The sequence below is a fragment of the Charadrius vociferus genome, unplaced genomic scaffold (genome assembly GCF_000708025.1).
Source record: "Charadrius vociferus isolate BGI_N301 unplaced genomic scaffold, ASM70802v2 scaffold52, whole genome shotgun sequence".
NCBI classification, from domain to species: Eukaryota; Metazoa; Chordata; class Aves; order Charadriiformes; family Charadriidae; genus Charadrius; species Charadrius vociferus.
In genome coordinates, this window is record NW_009647572.1 from 2,003,056 (window position 1) to 2,022,839 (window position 19,784).

Here is a 19,784-nt window from a genome sequence, read left to right on the forward strand (position 1 = left end):
GACTGGAGCTACTGTATGAAGCAAAACAGTTTTTAAAAAATAGAACAGTGGAGTTATTTAAGGTTAGGTGGTCATGCTATATTGAAGTCAGCAGTTTTCTACACATTCACAGTAAAATCAAGGTGACTATCGCCATGATATAAATTAGCCAGGTTTTGAGGGCAGTAGATATAGCTGGCAGTATATGGTTATAATGTCTGTCAGTCTGTTGGCATGCTACCATTGAAAAATATTTCCAATCTTAAGATAACACTGTTTTTAAGAAAAGGCAGAAGGTAAGAAAGATAATTGTCAAGACTTGTAAGAGGAGACATAACATTATTAAATTTTGTCCAGGGCTTCAGAAGACTTTTCTTTTTAATATTATAGCTGCAATTTTTTTCTTTGAATGAATGTGGATGTTTCTTGTTTGGACAGATAGGAATCGCTGTATTATTTCTGTTCAGACAATCTGTGAGAATGGAAACGTTAATTCTTTATAATTTGATTCCCACCGCATGCCACATGGAATGTCCAGTAATCAGTGACTCCTGAAACAGCTTAGAAGCATCCTTTGTCTTCCAGGAAATGTTTGTAAGAGCTTAACATGCTTTATGCTAAATGGCAGACTGTTTCCTTAACTTGTGTTTTATACTGTCAGTCATTATAATTTAGTATTTGTCATCTTTGACAAATCCTTCCTAGGTTTAACTCTGTCATAAATCTTCATCAATATTACTCCCTTTTGTCAGTCTTTTGGACTGATGATTCTTGACTTAGAAAAACAGATGTACTTCGCTGCATCAAACTGCTTCATCAAATTAGAAATTCATTTCTACAGCCAGAATAATTCAGAAATAGCCTTTTGGATTACAACCCTCTCTTCCAGCCGTGTGCTTGAGTAGTGGCCTCACTTGTGGTACAGACTTCTCGACCACAGCAGGTGTTGCATCCTTGCTAGTCCTTCTTTGATCATAGAATTGTGCTGAAATCTACCCTGAAATGCATTGGTGCACAAAGTAAACATATTGGGTTTATCCACTTCGCTGACTCATCTGGTGCCTGTGTTCCTATGCGTAATCCCAAAGAAAGGCTTATATTTTTAATTCTGCATGTAACTTCTGATTCACACTGAAATCTGCTGATGGTTCTGCAGCCAGAGTATGGCTGGTCCTGCATGAATGCATAGTGTGGAAGCTAAAATGGCGCTTTTTCTGCCCTTCTAATTCTGTCTAAAACAGTTCCAGAATCTGCTCAGTCTGTGTTTGTCAGTTCACCTAAATGAACAAGGAAGACGGAGTGATTGGCAGGACCTCTCTGCAGCAGTCAGAAAGACAGTGCCAACAAGAAGGAACAAATGCCACCTACTGAGAAAATATATTGGAACCCATCCTTAGGGTTTTGCTCTGCTGATGCCCCAAGGAAGATTGGCCAAATCATCATCGTTAATTTGAAAAATCACATAATACTGAGGGAAGCATTGCTGTTGATGCTATGCTCCTGTACAACAGAATCCTGAGATTCTTGGGTGAAACTTCATTTTTGCTAAGTGAAGATGCGTATTGTGAGACAGTGTTTCTGAAAGTACTGTGTCTGCAAAAGATACTTTATATTTTTCCTGAGGACATTCTCAATACACAGAACTGTTCAGTCTTGTGGGTTTTTTTTGTTTTTTTTTAAGAAAACACTGGAGGGTTGAGGCACCTTCAAGACTGAACTAGAAAACTGAAAACAGAAATTATTTCAGAAATGATAATCAACTTACTTTCTTGAAATCAGCCCCCTTTATAATTTATGTAGTCAGATGTGCAAAAATTGAGGCCCTACCCATCAAATAACAAAAAACTTTGAAAATCTAGGCTTGTCTTGAGAACCAAGAGCTCTATCAAGAAGGTAAGCAATAAAATAGGAGGCTACTCTACCTAAAAGGTTTGTAGGAGTTCTTGTAGGAGTGTTTTTTCTTTCTGACAAGTTTCCAAATCATCTTAAAAAGACCGTGTGTGTCCTACTGTCGTTATATGTTGCAATCTTTTCACATCATCTCAAGTACATTCTTAGGAGAAATGCTGCAAGGCATTGTATCTGTTTTATATTTTAAAAATGAAAGGTATTGCAGCAACATGCTTGCAGTCAGCTAGCTTGATTGGCCTGTAACTCACACTACTCTAAAACAAAAGTCACCGTTGTCTTCTGTAGGTGTTCTTTAAAATTGTCGCAAGAAGGCAATGAGAATTTGGTGGCTTAATGTTTTATCACTTAATGTTTTTACCTCATGTTTTGCTTTGGGAATGAGCATTTTATGAAAATGTCGATGTACTTATTTATTTGCATTTTATTCCTTCATTTTATTTACCTGTTTCTGTGTGTTTCCCTTCCAATATATTAATAAAAGAAATGAGTATTTGATTTAAATGGGGAGCAGAATTTCATTGTGAATACTTACTTTGTAATGCAAAATAACGTTAAAATGGTGGACTGTTTAATCATGCAATAAAAGATAAATTTATACCATCCCAAATATCTGTCTTGGCAGATATTGGAACTAATTTGTAAATACTTCCTAAGTTAATGTCCAAGTCACATGGAAATGGAGATTTGGACTGCACTGACAAAGATAAGCAGCTCTGAGTCACACAGACCAATCACCAGGGAAAATATATTGTCAGCAACAGTAATTACAGCAGGTAATTGTGTCATTTACCCTGTTACAGACCACTAAATGTGATGAGTTTGGAACATACCAGCTGTCACACAATGTTAACTTTGATGTTCAGGATTTGGAAAACTGTAGTAGAATCTTCTAATGATGGTGCATTTAAAAAAATTAGATAAAGGTTTCACACTGTTCAAAATGGGCATAAACAGACAGTTTTTTTTTTTTTTCAAGATTAGAGGACTGATTTTTGGAAATGTAGAGGTCCATCAAGAGTAATCTGTTTTAATTATTTTTCTGTGTTTTTAATAATACGGAGTGTGCACATGCTCAGTAAGAAGAATTGATTACCTTGATCCTTGTTCCAGAAGGTGGAAATGGATGTAGAATTCAACTTGACTTCTGTCTACATCATTTTAATGTTTGGGAGGTAAATAGAGAATGTGATTTGTGGTAGCCTGAATGGATATTCCAGTCTGCTTTGAATACCCTGTGCTTGTTCACTGAGTACACCTTCCAGGTAGTAGCCTTCGTCTTAATTTGAGGTCCTCCAAAGTTCTTCACAGCATCTCAGTTAAAATTCTAATTTTTCTAAAGAGGAGACATGTAAAGGAAGTAGGATTACAAAGATGAAGTCATCCTTGGATGACAGTAGTATTAAGAAAGTGGAATATGTGGCCAGATTTTGCTTTGTTTCTTAACTCTGTGGTTTGATTCTGAATTAATATTTTGAGTATTTGAGACCTAACAATACTGAAGACTTAATGTCATCCTTGGTTCTGTTTGTTAGAGGAATTCATGGTGTTCTTAAATAGGACAGTAGATCTGATGGCAGAATTTTTCAAGATATGTGAAGTTTGCTAACATGCGCTTATGCAGGTATTTATTTATCAATATAAAACACATACAAGTATCCATATATGTAAGTACAGAGATAATTACTTGTAAGCTTGATTGGCACTAGCAGTTGAACTGTGGCAACAAAGGCATGGTGGGGGCTAGAAAGTCTACCAGTGAAACAGGTAAGTTAGTCAGTGTCAAGTTTCATACCATTGCAGGGGGGTGACAAGGAGAACAAAAGCTAGTTTCATTGCATCTCCATTACTATGCTGTGCTGGGTTTTCTTAGAAGCGGTGCAGTCGGCTCTGCAGGGTATCTCCTGGCATCAAGGGCTCTGTCTGAACTGCAGAAGCCGGGAGCACTTCCTGGCTTCCAAGGCTGGGTATGTGTGTTAGCTCTTCCCTGACACTATGGTGTGGTGAGAACTGGCTGTGCCATTCTGCCCGAATGCTTTTGTTTCCAGGGAAGGCAGCTTAGGTGCGGCATTTGTGAAGGATGCATTTGCTGCGCTGGTTTGGTGCAGCTCCGTAAACTATCAGGGAGGATGTGCCCTAGGGAAAATCAGGTGCATAACTAGAGATGGTATCAAGGTTAACCTGAAGGCAAAGTGCCAATATTGTTCTGCTTTACTATCACTGAAGCATATTTTTGTCCATGTTTTCAGGTAGAGAACCCTTTTCAAAATTAGGTGAGCAGCACTGAAAGAAGGCCTCCTGTCCCACAGAGCTCAAGCACTGCAGTTGTCTTATCAAAAATAGTACTGTCCTAATTGACATCCAGTGAGTCACCTGAGTGCCTGTGTCACAGTACCACCAGGGAAATAAGATGAACCATCTCATGCATTAAGAAGTCTCCCTACTGCATAAAAGGACAGAAAACCCATTTGTTTCCTAATATTTATGGTTAGATAAGTTGCTCCAGGGTCCTGCGGACAAGAGTAGGATCAAAGCAACAGCAGCATTTCATCCACCACTGTGGCTCCTCTCATTTTTTCACCTGACAAGCACTGTCCTTGATAATGGTAGTGGTGCTGTATGTCATAGCTGTGATTTTTCCAGGAGTCCCTGGAACAAGTTGGCAAACCCTGGTCACAATGCCGTCCCCAAAAGAATAGAAAAGGAGTACCAGCTATCTCCAGAGAGCTTTGAGTATGTCTGTAGTTTATCAAACCAACTTTGGACAGTACTTGATTGCTGAGACATCTTGCTCCTGTGCTGTTGTATAGCCGTCATTCTCTTACCTCCATGTTGAAAACCAGCATTGATCAGAGGTGGTTTTGTGGAGCGCTCTGGTTATGCAGATGGTCTGTAAGGTGTTACAAGTGAAATACAAGAACAGACAGAAAGTTAGGAGCCTCGGCAGCAGTCACAGAGCCACTTTCCTGCTTTTTTTGTATAACAGAAATATGTGTAGGATGGAGGCCAAGCATCCAATACGTGTATCTGTTGCTGGTGGCAGACTTGTATAACGTGTATTAGTAAGGAAATGGTAAATTAAAAGGGTTGGCATTAGGAGAAGAAGTAAAAGAAATGTTTTTCAGTTGGCTGAGGAAATTGGAGTAGAATATTTGCAGCTCTGGTCTGGCTATTCTACTAGCAATAAAGTAGGGAGCACTACTATAGATGCAGAATTTGCTATCATTGTCATTTTTGACAACATAATAGAAGATTTTGAAAGCATCAGTTTATCATAAGTGCCTGGGAAGTTTTGTGTACAAGTCGGAATTTTAAAAGATTTACCTAGGAACAAATAATGCATCTGGCTAGATGAAAAAAAAAATATGGAGAAAGTCTAAATGATGAAATATCTTTTAAAAGTTAGAAACTTTATTTTAAAATGTCAATGGTAGAAGAGACAAGATATTAAGAGATCAGTTTGAATTAAGGCAAGAAAGAAGTGGGTGACAAGGTCATAGACCTTATGTCTAGACTGAAATCTCTTAAGGTGGGATTTTCAAAATAATTTTGCATTTGCATTACGGTCCTGGCACTGAAATCAGTGGGAGTTACAGATTTTCCTTTAGGGGAAACAGTTAGGCCTACGCTAAGTACTTTAGAAAATCCTTCCCTTAAACTTTTTTGTTGAGGAAGGAATACAGAAAATGGCAGACATGAAGGAAAGTGGAAATATATTAAAGCTTATCTAACTTTAGCTGTCATACTAAATATTCTTCAATATATTTCCTCTGCCTAACTGGTTGAAAAGTGTAAAAATTCACAGGATGTTACATGAAGTAACACTGATTAATATTACAGTAGAAGCCTCCACGAGAGGAGTGTGAGTATTTTGCAAAAATATGTCCTGTTCCATGAAATTGGAAATCACAGTTATAACACACATTTTGAAGATGATGAAATTTAGGTGGGTTTAAGAACGTTTAAATGGTTTGCTCAAAAGCTGTGGAGGAAGTTTGAGGGTGTAATGGTAGGCCTGCTTTGGAATATGTATTTTACCCATGAACTTGTCTATTGTGGCTGAGACCGAGAATATCTTTGTTTTTCCTGAGTTCCAGGAGATCTTGGCATAGACTTCTTGGTGTGCAGATACCACGGGAAGGGTGGGCTGGTCGACATTCAACTTGTGTTACGCTTTTCAAGTTGAGTCCTGGGGGACAATATACCAAACCCCATTATTAAGAGCTACAGAATTAGGGATTACTAGTGGACAGCTAAGAGTTGTGTATTCCTTCAATCTAGGAGGAAAACACAGAACGGGAATAACCAAAAAAGAGAGATTTTGTGCAAAGAAAAAATTCTTAAAGTCAAAGTAAGAGAGTAGGAAAAAAAGTATATGCCTCTTGCAGGCTTTGGTGTGTGAAAGTTTTCTTTAGATGAAAATCTGTTGTGAAATAAAACACAAAGTAGAAAATCTTCTTAAAATATATTTTCAAAAAGCTAGTGTTTACTAGAATTAGAATGTCCCATATTTTTGGAAGTTATATTTGCCTATAAGTATGCAGTATTTCTCTAGCGTTTTTTTTTTGTCCAAGGATTTCTCTTGTGTTCTCCACATTGGTAAAGAACAAGGCACAAATTAAAAATTTTGGTTCTCCTAGAGAGAAAAGAACTTCATGATATGAAATGGGAGGTATATTAGGGATGGATTTCCTCATCACATTCAGTGTCAGGGTTTCTGGGTTTTTTTGAAACAAATTGTAGTGGTTCCAGAAGTCCATCTCAATGCATGCCTGTCTTGAGTCTTATCAGAGCCACAGCCACCTTGGAGGTTTCTCCAAAGCCCTCCTAGCCTAACAGGCAGACGCAAGGAGAATGGCTGTGTGTTCTTAGTAATGCCATGTCTGGATCAAGTGTTTTTCAGCTGCTTTTAATCCTTTGTCGATAACTGCCATGAATACAGGTTCCCCGTTATATCTTCCTAGTAGTATAACTATGATACAGTTCTGGAGCTTTCCTATAATGGATATGAAAAGAAACACTAGATTTTGGCCATATCCCCAAATGGATTTTCTTCCTAAGGTTTCATTATAGTTTTCTTGATTTTCCTTCTTTATCATATTAAAACCAAATACAGCATAAGTAAATAAGCTAATAGATAAAAGAGAGAAGTAGACATCTGGATGAGACGATGGCAGCTGTTCTCCCTGAAGAGCAACAATGGACTAAGTAATTACAGACAGCAACATCATTTCAGAAAGCAGGAGGGACTCTAAACAGACGTTGAAAATAGAACATACACAAGCCAGAGCTATTTTTATTATCAGCGTAATTAAGAGAAAAAAGTAGGAAAATTCTGGACATAGATCTACAGAAATTATTGTTTATGGCTGCACTGAAGAAAGAATTAGAAAATGAGAACCAGGAGCAGCATGGATAGATGGGAGTGGATGAAGGTGAAAATCAATCAAGTAACAGGATTAACAGCAGTAACAGCAGTGAATAGACTATTGTAGGGAGACCTGGCTTTTCATATCCCCTGCTTTGAACTGAGGACAGCTGCTGGTGGTCATTAATGAATGATTAATGACTTCAGCATTAACTAAGGGTAAACTGTCTGATGGTAACTCTTTGAGTGATTAAAGTATGTGTTCCATTTTGCATTTGAATTAAGGGAATATCTATAGAAAAATGAATTGGGGCATACTTGAATTGAGGAATATCAATCCAAAAATTTAACATAAATATATGGAAAACCATGGCGTAATCATCAATAAATTTACAGCATTTGCTTTTTGAGAATAGTGTGCATATACCAAGACTTTAACTAACCCTGCCAATTAGAGTTTAAACTAATTAATATGAAGTCTTAAAGAAATTAACCATCTGTCATTTCTCAAATGATCTTAATGGACTAAGTTTTCCAAACTACCCATATAATTACTACTAATTTTTGTCTTGTACATGAACTATATGAAGGGGGAAAAGCTTGTAATTAAGATAAACTGTAAGTGGGCATTTCAGTGTGTCAGCTATTGATAATTCAAGTAACTTATCTGTTGTCACTGCTGTGACTGTTGTCGCTGCCACAGCAGATGGCCGGCTGGTCACCATGGCTCTATAGATCTATACCAAATCAATGGGAAGGAGACAGGAGGCTGAAAGTAATTTGAGTTCAAGAATGCAGAGGCATTGAAAGGAGAAAATACCTAATATAGTCTCTTTATTTAAAAGATTTTAATTTAAACCTGGTCCACAAGTTCCTCACTCAGAAATTAATATCTGTTGCATTGTGTTACAAGATTACAATTGGAGGGGTGTATTTTATGTCTATTTTGGGGAACTTTTATGCATTTCTGTGCCTTAAGTGTGATCTCAGCTTTTATTTTCCAATACTGGTAATGGATGGTTCAGGAAAACTGCCAGCATATTATTCTTTACCCATAAGTGAGTGATGCAAATCAGTCCTCATTCCTTTTTTTGCTGTTGGGTTGGATTCTGTTTGTTGTTTATTTTTTTTCTTAGACGTTTGCAGAATTTGGATGTGCAAGGCAAATAGGGAAGGCTTGCAGCATGCAAGTAGGAAATGCTGTATGGACTTTTGTTTATTTTTAATCATGAAATGCACAGTAGGAAGGATGGGGACTGATGTGGCACAGTGCTCAGGTAATGAGGAGAAGGCAGGTGACACACGTCGTAGACAGCGTGTTAAATTTTACTATGTTCTGCAAGAATCTCTGCACTGATAATAAACTTCGTAAGACAGATCCTGAGCTGTCACTGCATTGACATACCTCACAGGATCTAGTGGGTCCTGATCAGTTGATGGCAGCACTCTCTCTCCCTAGGGTGCAGTACTTCACCCTAGATATCCTTCTGAAGTAATAACATTTTTGTCAAGCAAACCACATGGAATATTTTGGAGTAATATTTCAAAATGAACCAAAGTAAAATAAAGTACATCAACTTTACTGTAGGTGCATATATATATATGTACATATGTGTGTATCTTTTTTTGTGTGTATATAATCTATTTGCTGCACACCCAGATGTGCATAAGCGAATTAATTGCATCATCACGTGATTTTTTGCATCTCTAAGTCATCTGTATCATAAGAACAATTTAATGGAACATTCATACATATTGAATGTTATTATTGTTATTACCATGGAGCAATAGCAAATTTTGGAGTTGAAATTTTTTTTATATCTAGAAAGAGCTCATTCCAGAGATAGTTTAGTCAATATAAATGCAGTATTTAAAACTTCAGTTGATACCCAGAACAGAGACTTTATGACTTTTGACACTGTTGAGCACAGAGTCCTGAACAGTGCAAAATGGTATTTAGATAAGTTAAATAATAAAGGTTTAGAAGTAATCATTGAAACCGGTGCTTTTGGTCTTTATAGAAGATGTTTATGCAAATCCAGGTTTGTTAATCATTAAATTCTCTCTGCAAAAGTAATTTTTATTTTTTTGCCTCTGTAATACTATTGTACCTGGCCTGTCCTCATCTTCATAATGGTGTGCAGTGAAATAAGTGTAGAACGTCCATTAAATGTGTGTCACATGATTTCTAAAGATGCTTGAAATAAATGGGCTCCATGTTGCTTCTTGCAGAATCAGAAATATATTTGAGCGGTACTGACATTTCTAAGTAATGCAAATAATGTTTCTATACCTTTTTTTTTTAACTGGAAAACCCTATTAATGATTCTTTTTAAATTATTCTTTTATAAATTGCTTTTTTTTCTTCTTTGTAATGTATGGTCCTATCTGCATCTACAGTTCCTAGTTTGATATTTGAGATTGCTGAACTTAGTTGCTGCAACATCCTCCTTATTTAAGGTGACTTTCCAAGTGTTTGATTAAAAAAAGAAACCAAAGTGATAAGCATGAGTTAATGAAGAATTATCAACAGAGCACCACTCTTTATGAATAAGTATTTCTATTTTTAATAAAGCTGGACAGTCTGCCTTGTTATTAATAGAGAATTCTGGAAGAAGCTGTTTCTGATGGTCTCTTTAAATTGGGGTGGAGAGTGTGCCATGTGCTGGAAGAGTGAATGTAGTAAGATACTTGATGTACAGGATCTTTTCTGGTGTAGTTTAACCATTTGTAATCAGTCCATGAAAGAGCCAGACTGAATAGGAAGGAATATGAAGAAGTACTATGTTTAAATTGTTTTAAGTGTGTTATTGCAGCGAAGCTCAGATGATAGAGAGCAACAAATCTAGATGGATTGTAAAACATCCTTTTTTGCTGATTTTTCCCATTCCTATCGTTTAAAAATCTCCGCTCCTTTAATTGAATCACAGAATTTCCTCTCATTCTGAGACATTTTCTTCCTAAAAAAATGACATGTAAAGTTAAATCCAAGAATCATTAATCAGACCCATGAATTTTTCATGAGTGGCTAATACTTGATTTAAATAAGAATAGGCCCAAAGTTTGACTCAGTAACCGCAGAAGTAGAATTTCTGGCTGCTTGATACAGTTCTGGTTGTGTACTGGACCCTCTTCCTGAAATGTTAGCAAGCATCCTGCATGCACTTTCTTACAGCAGGATAAGAAACACTGAGGTTTCTTACATAGGGTAGGAAACCGGGCATATTATCTTTGAATTCAAGCCCCATTACTTAGCTGACGGAAAGTTAATTTTATTGATACTGTGCGCTTTAAGAAAAATCCATCTTCGAAGACTCAGTAGTTTTTCTTAGACCAGAGAATAAATGTTAGGAAGGTACACTCAAGTGTGGCAGTCATCTTTTTATACAAGGGACATACATCTGTCCGAATGGTTTTCAAAGCCCCAATACTGCAAGGTGTTATAAATACAGTTAATACCTTGTCGTACTGGAATACCAAAAGCAAATTTGCTTGGCATAGAGGCCAGAGCACTTGCCTAGGCTGGGGGAGCCTTGATGGGCTTTCAGAGCTGTTCCAGCCACCTGCATAGAGCCATTCCTCTTAATGTGACAGTCTGTGATCACCTGTTTTCCTCTAATATACCCTTATCCATAGTAAAGAGCTGCCGTACGTGCCGGGGATGCTTTTGCATTCCTAAGGCATGGGGTGGATGGCTACACTTCCTCCTTGAGGATGATAGTTAATTTGTCAAATTCAGTGATTTGAGCTGAGTTTAACAGTGATGTATTGTTGTATAGACCCTACTTCCTGAGATATGGAGATAATGGCTTTGCAAGATACTTTGGCCTGCTGGGTGCATAATGTTTCTCACATTTCTGTAGTTATTTTCTTGTTGTATGTTATATAGAATCTTTAAAAATTGGAAGATAATATATATTTAATATTTAAATAGCATACCATATTTAAATAATATAATATTAACAGAAACTAAGAAAGCCAGGATATTATTACAGTAGAGAGAACAATTTTTGCCTAATTTGCATGATCATCACATTATTTTTCTTTTATTTTATGGACTGATTTAGCATAAATACTGTTTCAGCCAGCATGAGAGACTTCACTGTGTTAGGAGGTGGGTGTCAAATGTTGTAACTGGGTTTTAGAGGGGCTGGATCATTTGGTGAACAATAACAATTTTAGTTATTCATGCTGAGAGCAAAAGTAATTAAATCTCACGCTTCAGGGCAGAGGTCTGCAGCCTGTGCTCTGCAGCATCCAGCTCACTAAGTGCTGGTGCCTCTGTGCTGAAGGTTGAGGAGAACATTGTTGGTGACATAGGAGACATGTAAGTCCTTGTTCAGAAAAGTGGTATTAGATTAGTGTTATTAAAAAACCAAACAAATACTCAACAACAACAAACCCACCAAAAAAAAAATCTAAACCTATGTCCTGTTTAAAATTGTTTAGTTACATTGTGGTGAATTTTTTCCCCTTTTACACAACAGGTACTTGCCATTACTAGAGGACAGTTTACATCTACTGATGGATTAGGGATGTGCTATTCTGCCAGTTTTATACTCCTATGGTTTATGGCCAGTATTGAAATAGCAAGTTGAACATTTCCATAGTGATTTCCAAATGTTAAGAAAGAAATTTTCCTGTCAACTCTGTGGGTATGTTCAGACTTCAGCTCTTTATTTATAACGGGGAAGATTCAGAGCAGTGTGGCATACCCAAAACTGGGGAAGAAAGAGCATCTGATTCCAGATTTAAGACTTGTGTCAGGTAGCCAGAACTGGCATAAGTTGCACTAATAAAATTTGCTAAAACCTGGGCAGAATGATGGCTATGAAAACCTCACATGCAGGTTAGTCCATGCATGCTGATTGAAATTAGGTGCCTTTATATTCTCCAAACAGTTGGTTTTCCTGAAATCAAAACTTCAGGGGTCTGAAATTGTTTATGGATAGGGGAACAGTGTTGATTTAAAGAAAATGCAAGGAATATTCCCAGAAGGTGGACGCATTTCATTTTGATGCCTACAGACTAAGACATTTTGAAAATACTGGAACATTTCATGTGGCATTTTTAAATGACACTTTAGAGCATCTTATTTTGAAATCTCATTTTCCATTTCTTAAAAATCACAAACTAAAACATTAAAATGTTCAATACTCTGAACACTTATACAATGCTTTTTTGTTTCAGATTACACAGTGCATTACAAGTTAACACAAAATGATATTGTCCAGACTTTTCATTTATTCCCAAAAGGTATATTTCCCAGTATGTCTAAGTCTAGTCACCACACTGGGGAGTCTCATCCGTCACACTCCGGTGCTAGGACACACCATGCTGAAAGTCCTTTGAACAGCAGGCAGACCTTTGTTTTCAGGTTACTTACTTCATCTAAATAAAGTGCCACGTACACACTGAAGGGAAGGAAAACACAGGCTACGTTTTGAAGTCCTGCCTTCTGCTAACCGTATCTTTTGCAATTTGGAGCATGTGTCTCGCACCATTAGTCAGCTTTCTGAAGGAAACCCTATGAATCCCGCATAAGATAAACCTGCAGGAAGAAATTACGCAGTAGAACTAGCATATGGTTTTTCAGTATGTTGGCCGAGTCTTTGGCAAATGTTTACAAGAACACTGTAGCCCACGTGGAAAGTATAATGATGGTGGCTCCCTGTTAATGAAACTGGAGTTATACTGCAGCACAGTTATCACATACTAGTATGTGCTAAAAATACATACCCTGGCTATCCCATAGCTACATGTTCACATAGCCCTGTTTTCAGTAACTACTGCTGCGTTTATCTCTTTTTAATGTGGAAACTTATAGAATGATTTTATTTTGTTGTGTTTTAAAACTTCAGGACCATCTTGTTCTTCTTCCCTTTTTCAGAGCATGACGAATGTATAACAAACCAGCACAACTGTGATGAAAACGCTCTCTGTTTCAACACTGTGGGTGGGCACAACTGTGTCTGCAAGCCAGGTTACACGGGAAATGGTACCATCTGCAAAGGTAAGCCACTGAAAACCACGGGGATACACAAAATCATGGAATCCCAGAATGGTGGGTGTTGGAAAGGACCTCTGGAGATCATCTAGTCTAACCCCCCTGCCAAAGCAGGTTCACCTACAGCAGGTTGGACAGGAATGCATCCAGGCAGGTGTTGAATATCTCCAGAGAAGGAGACTCCACAACCTCTCCAGGCAGCCTGTTCCAGTGCTCTGCCACCCTCAGAGTAAAGAAGCTTTTCCTCATGTTGAGATGGTATTTCCTGTGTTCCAGCTTGTGCCCGTTGCCCCTTGTCCTGTTGCTGGGCGCGACTAAGAAGTCTGGCCCCATCCTCTTGACACCCGCCCTTTAGATATTTGTAAGCATAGATGAAATTCTCTCTCAGTCTTCTCCAGGCTAAACAGACCCATGTTTCTCAGCCTTTCCTCGTAAGAGAGGTGCTTCATTCCCTTGATCATCTTTGTAGCCCTCCACTGGACTTTCTCCAGTAGTTCCTTGTCTTTCTTGAACTGGGGAGCCCAGAACTAGACACAGTACTCCAGATATGGCCTCACCAGGGCAGAGTAGGGAGGAGGATAACCTCTCTCAACGTGCTGGCCACATTCTTTTTAATACACCCTAGGATACCATTGTCCTTCTTGGCCACAAGGGCACATTGCTGACTCATGGTCATCTTGTTGTCCCCCAGGACTCCCATGTCCCTCTCTGCAGAGCTGCTTCCCCGCAGGTCAACCACTAACGTGTACTGGTGCATGGGGTTATTCCTCCCTAGGTGCAGGACCCTACACTTGCCCTTGTTGAACTTCATTAGGTTCCTCTCCGCCCAGCACTCTAGTCTGTCCAGGTCTCGCTGTATGGCAAGACAGCTTTCTGGTGTGTCAGCTACTCCTCCCAGTTTTGTGTCATCAGTAAACTTGCTGAGGGTGCACTGTCTCCTCATCCAGGTCATTGATGAATATGTTCAACAAGACTGGACCCAGTACTGACCCCTGGGGATCACTGCTAGTTACAGGCCTCCAACTGGACTCTGTGCCACTGATCACAACCCTCTGAGCTCTGCCATTCAGCCAGTTCTCGATCCACCTCATGGTCTACTCATCTAACCCATACTTCCTAAGCTTAGCTATGAGGATGTTATGGGAGACAGTGTCAACAGCCTTGCTAAAGTTGAGGTAGACAATATCCACTGCTCTCCCCTCATCCACCCAGCCAGTCATGCCATCATAGAAGGCTGTCAGGTTGGTCAAGCATGATTTCCGTTTAGTGAATCCATGTTGACTGCTCCTGATAACCTTCTTTTCCTCCACATGCTTAGAGATGACATCCAGAATGAGGTGTTCCATCATCTTTCCAGGGATGGAGGTGAGGCTGTCTGGACTGTAGTTTCCCAGGTCATCCTTCCTGCCCTTTTTGAAGACTGGAGGGACGTTGGCTTTCCTCCAGTCCTCAGGCACGTCTACTGTTCTCCATGACCTTTCAAAAAGGATGGAGAGTGGCTTGGTGGTAACATCTGCCAGCTCCCTCAGCACTTGTGGATGCATCCCATCAGGGCCCATGGATTTGTGGGTGTCGAGTTTGCCTGAATGGTCTCTAACCTGATCCTCCTCAACCAATGGAAAGTCTTCTTTTCTCCAGACTTCCTCTCTGCATCCTAGTGTCTGGGATTCTTGGGGGACGGCCTTAGAAATAAAGTCTGAAGCAAGGAAGACATTCAGTAACTCCACCTTCTCTGCATCCTCTGTCACCAGGGGACCCACCTCATTCAGCAGCAGGCCCACATTTTCCCCAGTCTTCCTTTCTCTACTGATGTACTTGAAGAAGCCCTTCTTATTGTCCTTGACATCCCTTGCAAGATTTAATTTCAAGTGGACCTTAGCTTTCCTCGTTGCATCTCTGCATACTCTGACAAAATTCCCATATTCCTCCCAAGTGGCCAGTCCTTTTTTCCATGTTCTGTAAACTTCCTTCTTCCAGTTGAGTTTTTCCAGAAGTTCCTTGCTCATCCGTGCAGGTCTCCTATGTCCTTTGCTTGATTTCTTACTGGTGGGGATGCACTGATCTTCAGCGTGGAGGAAGTGGTACGTCAGTCTTTGAACTGGGTGAGATACTTTGTCATAGTTGATGCAAATCTGGTCACGTACCTTGAAGAAGACAGACAAAATGCCAGGCTAGGCATTTAGGTCCTGCACCTATGAGAAGATTTTCATAGACAGATATACACTGACTTTGCATTTTAGCGAGTTCACAGTAATTTGAGGATGATGCATACTTAAGTTCGTATGCTTTAAAATTTGAAGTAATTATGTTTCATTTCTGTCTCAAGTTAACACTTTTTATACATGCTACACCGTTCAAGGAAGCCCACGGTTACCAACAAAGTTAGAGCTGTGAAACCATTGTCAGATCTACATTGTCCACAGTCAATCACTTGCGATTTTACTTGGATGAACACAGTTTGGTATGCTGTGTCTTTTTACTGTAAATGAGAAAATCAGTAGATGGGCATGCACGAAACCTTTGCTACACAGGAGGTAGTGCCTTGTTTTCCAACATTCTTGTTCACTGGTAAACATTAGAAGTTATATTAAGGGTCTTAGAAAGATGCTTTCCTAGACATGCAATGATGCTTTTATTTCCATTGCATTTCACATCAGAGGAGATGATAGTTGGTACTTGTGCACAAATCCTCAGGCTCTAAGCATAGGATTTAGAGGATGATTGAAAATAAAAGTAGTGTAGCTGTAGGGGAACTGGCTCAGATGTGAAAAGTGGCCTCTCTGTAGCAATAGCGTACCCAACGTTCCTTGAAATTGCGCCTCAGTCCAGAATTTCTTTAATTTCTAAGCCTGATTGAGATCTTAGCACTAGTTATTCCTTCATCTGAGTCACAGTATGATTTTTTAAAATATTCCTAACATAAATGAGCTGTTTGTAAAGCACGTCAGCCTAGTCTGCTTCCAGTAAAACACATGGGTAGAGGGAGAGATGTCAGCAAATATGCCCTTTATGCTGTGTTCCCTCCGAGGAATGGGAAAAAAGTCTTAGCCTGAGGAGGTTCAAACGCAGAGCCGCTCCTCTCAGGAAAGAGCGCTCTCTGTGCAACTCACTTCTGTGCTGTGCTTGGGACAGTCCTTCTGCTGGAGGTGTGTCAGCTTAAAAAAAGATAATTGATATTTCTTTGGGACAAAGAGGGGAGCATAACCCTAGAGCACAGCGTTCGGCCCTTCTGTTGCCTGAGTGAGAGCTCTGACTGCAGGTTTGACATTTCAGAGGGCACCTGGACCCACTGTCAAAGAAAAGTGCATCCTTCTCTCCCTCCCTTTTTAATGCTGACAATGAGGGAGAAGGCTCTGAGCCTGTGTATCCCAGTTTGAGAACTGTAGTTTTCTGCAGCCCTGTCTTGGATGCCAGTGTCCTTCAGAGAGACCTGGATGCGCGTCTTGTCCCCATGGCTTTGGCGGCTTTTCACGCACTGTTCTGCCAGACGTGCTCCCATGCACCTTGTTGTCCTGCACCAGAAAGCTTCGATGTCTCACACCACAAAGCTGGTGTCTGCAACCTGAGAGCTGGAAAGCTCAAGTCAATGACACTCATGTTCTCTCTCGATGAACCTTAAGACCTCATCCATGGTGCTGTTACACAGAGCAACTGCAAACCAAAGCCTGGCATCTCCGGTGGCTGGTTACAAGCACAGGGCTAGACCAGTGCCACGGAGCAACTCTTTACATCGGTGACAGCCTCCATCTGCCTAGTTCCACCTACAGTTTTCTCTGTAGTTTCTTGTGACCAGAGCATTGCTCATTCCATATTGCAGATACAATCAGAGCAATTAACAGCTGCTGTGTTTTCTACCAGAGCTGGTTGCATTTCTGTGTCAGCAGAAGGGACTCTTTAGTGCATACACATATTCATAACTGTCTCTGGAACATGCTACACCTAAATACGTGAGCACAGCTTCTCAGATTGCAGCGTGCCAAAGAGCAAATCCAGGGATCGACTTCAAACTGTAAATGGTAAAAGTTTTTAAGTTCTTCAGAATCCCTTGAGATAAAATTAGTATTTTTATTGTTTCAATCTAATTGCTTAATCAAGAAATAGTGTAGCCAACTGATTTGGTGCTCAGTTGTGCCTGTTATGCCCAGGCCTTTATTTGGGCAGCAGAGAAGACCAGCACCACCCTAGGAAGAGTCTATTCCCGGGGAAGGTGCTGCCTTTCACTGCTTCACAGTGCATGCGAAGGAGCACATATGTGAGCTGTTGTCTTTAGATGATTTACTGAAATCTCCTTCTGTAGCTTGTCAGCCCATCTGGCCAGTGAGGCAGGGGGGCCATAAACCATCTCTTTGTGACCTCTCTCCTTCGGAGAAGGCAGCCTCTGCACTCCGTGCCGCTGGGACTGCCTTTCGTGCAAGCCTGCCAGCGGCCTGTGGGCAACCTGAGTGGTTGCTGAGTGTAGTTCTGTTACCCTTATATTCTGATTTTGCATTTTGCAGCCTTTTGCAAGGACGGGTGTAGGAATGGAGGAGCCTGTATTGCTTCCAATGTGTGTGCCTGCCCACAAGGCTTCACTGGACCCAGCTGTGAAACTGGTAAGATTATAATTGAATTTACGGTGAAGGTAATCCAAGGAGGATGTTTGAGGTAATCCATGAATAAAGGATTATTTAAGTGTGTGCCCGGTAGGAGGAAGCTGCTACTAAAAAGTTACTCACTTTTCTTATATGCCTCCCAAGAGAATATATTGCAGCAGTCTAATTAGAAGCACATGAACTGCAAAAATGAGAACATGAATTAAGACACCTTGGGTTTTGATGTTTCATAATTAAGAAGATTATTACAGACTCGCTTTTCACCTCAAATGGCCTTTGGTATCTCCTATAAATGGCAGATAATCTGACATCTAGAAATAAATTCCAATAATTGATTACTTCTGTGCTGTAAATGTGGGACTGGTTCAGTAGCCCACCTTCCCTTGCAACCTTGTTGGAAGAGCTCTGATTATCTCAGCGTTCTGACTCAGTCTTAAGGCAGGTTTCGGTGTTCCTACCGCTTTTACCTCCTTTCGCAGGCATTCCTTTCTCTTCCTGCTACCCCTGAGGATGGCAGTACCACAAAGCCTTGTTTTAGAACTTTATTTTTTTAAGTCTTGGATATAGTCAGATTATATTGCCCAGCAGAGTATGTGGAATGTTAATCCTTAGCATCTCAAGTGCCTGTAAATAATTTCTCAAAGTTCAAATGAATGGTTTCAGCACCTCTGTTTATTGCTGCAGAATTTTTAAGTGCATTCTAACCACACATGCCCCCAGGAGTTAAAGGGAGAAAGCTCACTTAGATTAATTGGCTTCAGTATGCCTAATAAAAGGGCAGTCTGCCACCTATGATTGACTATTGTTGCTGTTCTATATTGCCTTCAATAAATCTTCCAAACTGAGGAAAGGAGGTCATTTGAGCAAGTATTGCTTTTGTCTGACTTGTAAACATGTCCAGTTTAATGAAAAACACAGACTGATCTGAATTTTGTATTGTCTGGTCCATTTGAGAGGTGAGAAATGTGATTGTTTTCATTCTTCTGCATTTGAGCGGATATTACCACAGTGCAAAAGAGGAATGCTGGGTGAAAAGCAGTATCCTGATTGTTCATCTATTTCTAGAAAAATGTGAAAAGAGCAAGTTTTCAAGTATTCCTTGCTGTTTCACAGACTGAAAATAAAGTGGTACAGGATACCAACGTCTCTTCAACATAAGTGTGTTGTGTTTTTGCTTGGAACAAATTGTGTGCTAAGATAATGCTCAAGTATTAAAACAGTTACTTTGTTTTAGTAATATTTGTCTTATATGCTCCTTGCAGCATTCTGCTATTATCAACTAAATATAACATGTATAGTTTCAAGGCCCACATTCCTCTTTTCTGGCTTTATACCCTTATCTGAAGTGTGTAGACTAGAAAGTGTATTTGCTTTAGTCTCTTTGTATAGTCAATATTAATAGCCACTATCAAAGAGAGATCTTGCTGGCTTTTCTGAATTACCCTTGGAAGTCCTCCCTCTGTGCACTTCTTTAGGGGAGAACCCAAGAACACTCTGTTCCCAATTTAGAAATTTCAGGCACCTTAAGCTAACCTAAGTTAAGTTAGCGTAAATACATTCAGCCCCAAATAGCCTTTGAAAGCAGCCGGACTGCTGGCCTAACTGCCCATCCTTCCTGCCCTTCAGGAAACACATAGGAGGGCAGGCAGAGACCTGGGCAAGATCTGAATGCCTTTCTGAATATCTGATCTCAAACGTTAGTACGGTAGTTTTCACTTGATATCTCAGAGCTAGTGATACTGTTGTTGTGACTTGGAGCCACTTTGCCAGCCCCCAGCCAATTTCATAGGTCAGCTTTGCAAGGAGAAGTCCCTCTGTCCTGGTGCACCTCCAATGGACATCACATTTTTTCTTACTGTTGAAGTACGTACTGCTAGAGATCTTCCACAGGGGTACAGGTCTGGTCACCTCATTTGGGTATTAGTGTGCA

At 39.8% G+C, this 19,784-nt stretch overlaps 1 protein-coding gene across 1 annotated transcript in view; it reads left to right on the plus strand.

The window, feature by feature from the left end:
- The window catches only part of NELL2 (NEL-like 2 (chicken)), a 200,328-nt gene that overhangs the window by 143,047 nt on the left and 37,497 nt on the right, over positions 1 to 19,784 (plus strand). Inside the window, exons 13-14 of the mRNA XM_009880881.1 lie at positions 13,146 to 13,268; positions 17,759 to 17,854. Of these exons, the coding sequence (XP_009879183.1) occupies positions 13,146 to 13,268; positions 17,759 to 17,854 (219 nt within the window). The remainder of the gene's footprint in view (positions 1 to 13,145; positions 13,269 to 17,758; positions 17,855 to 19,784) is intronic.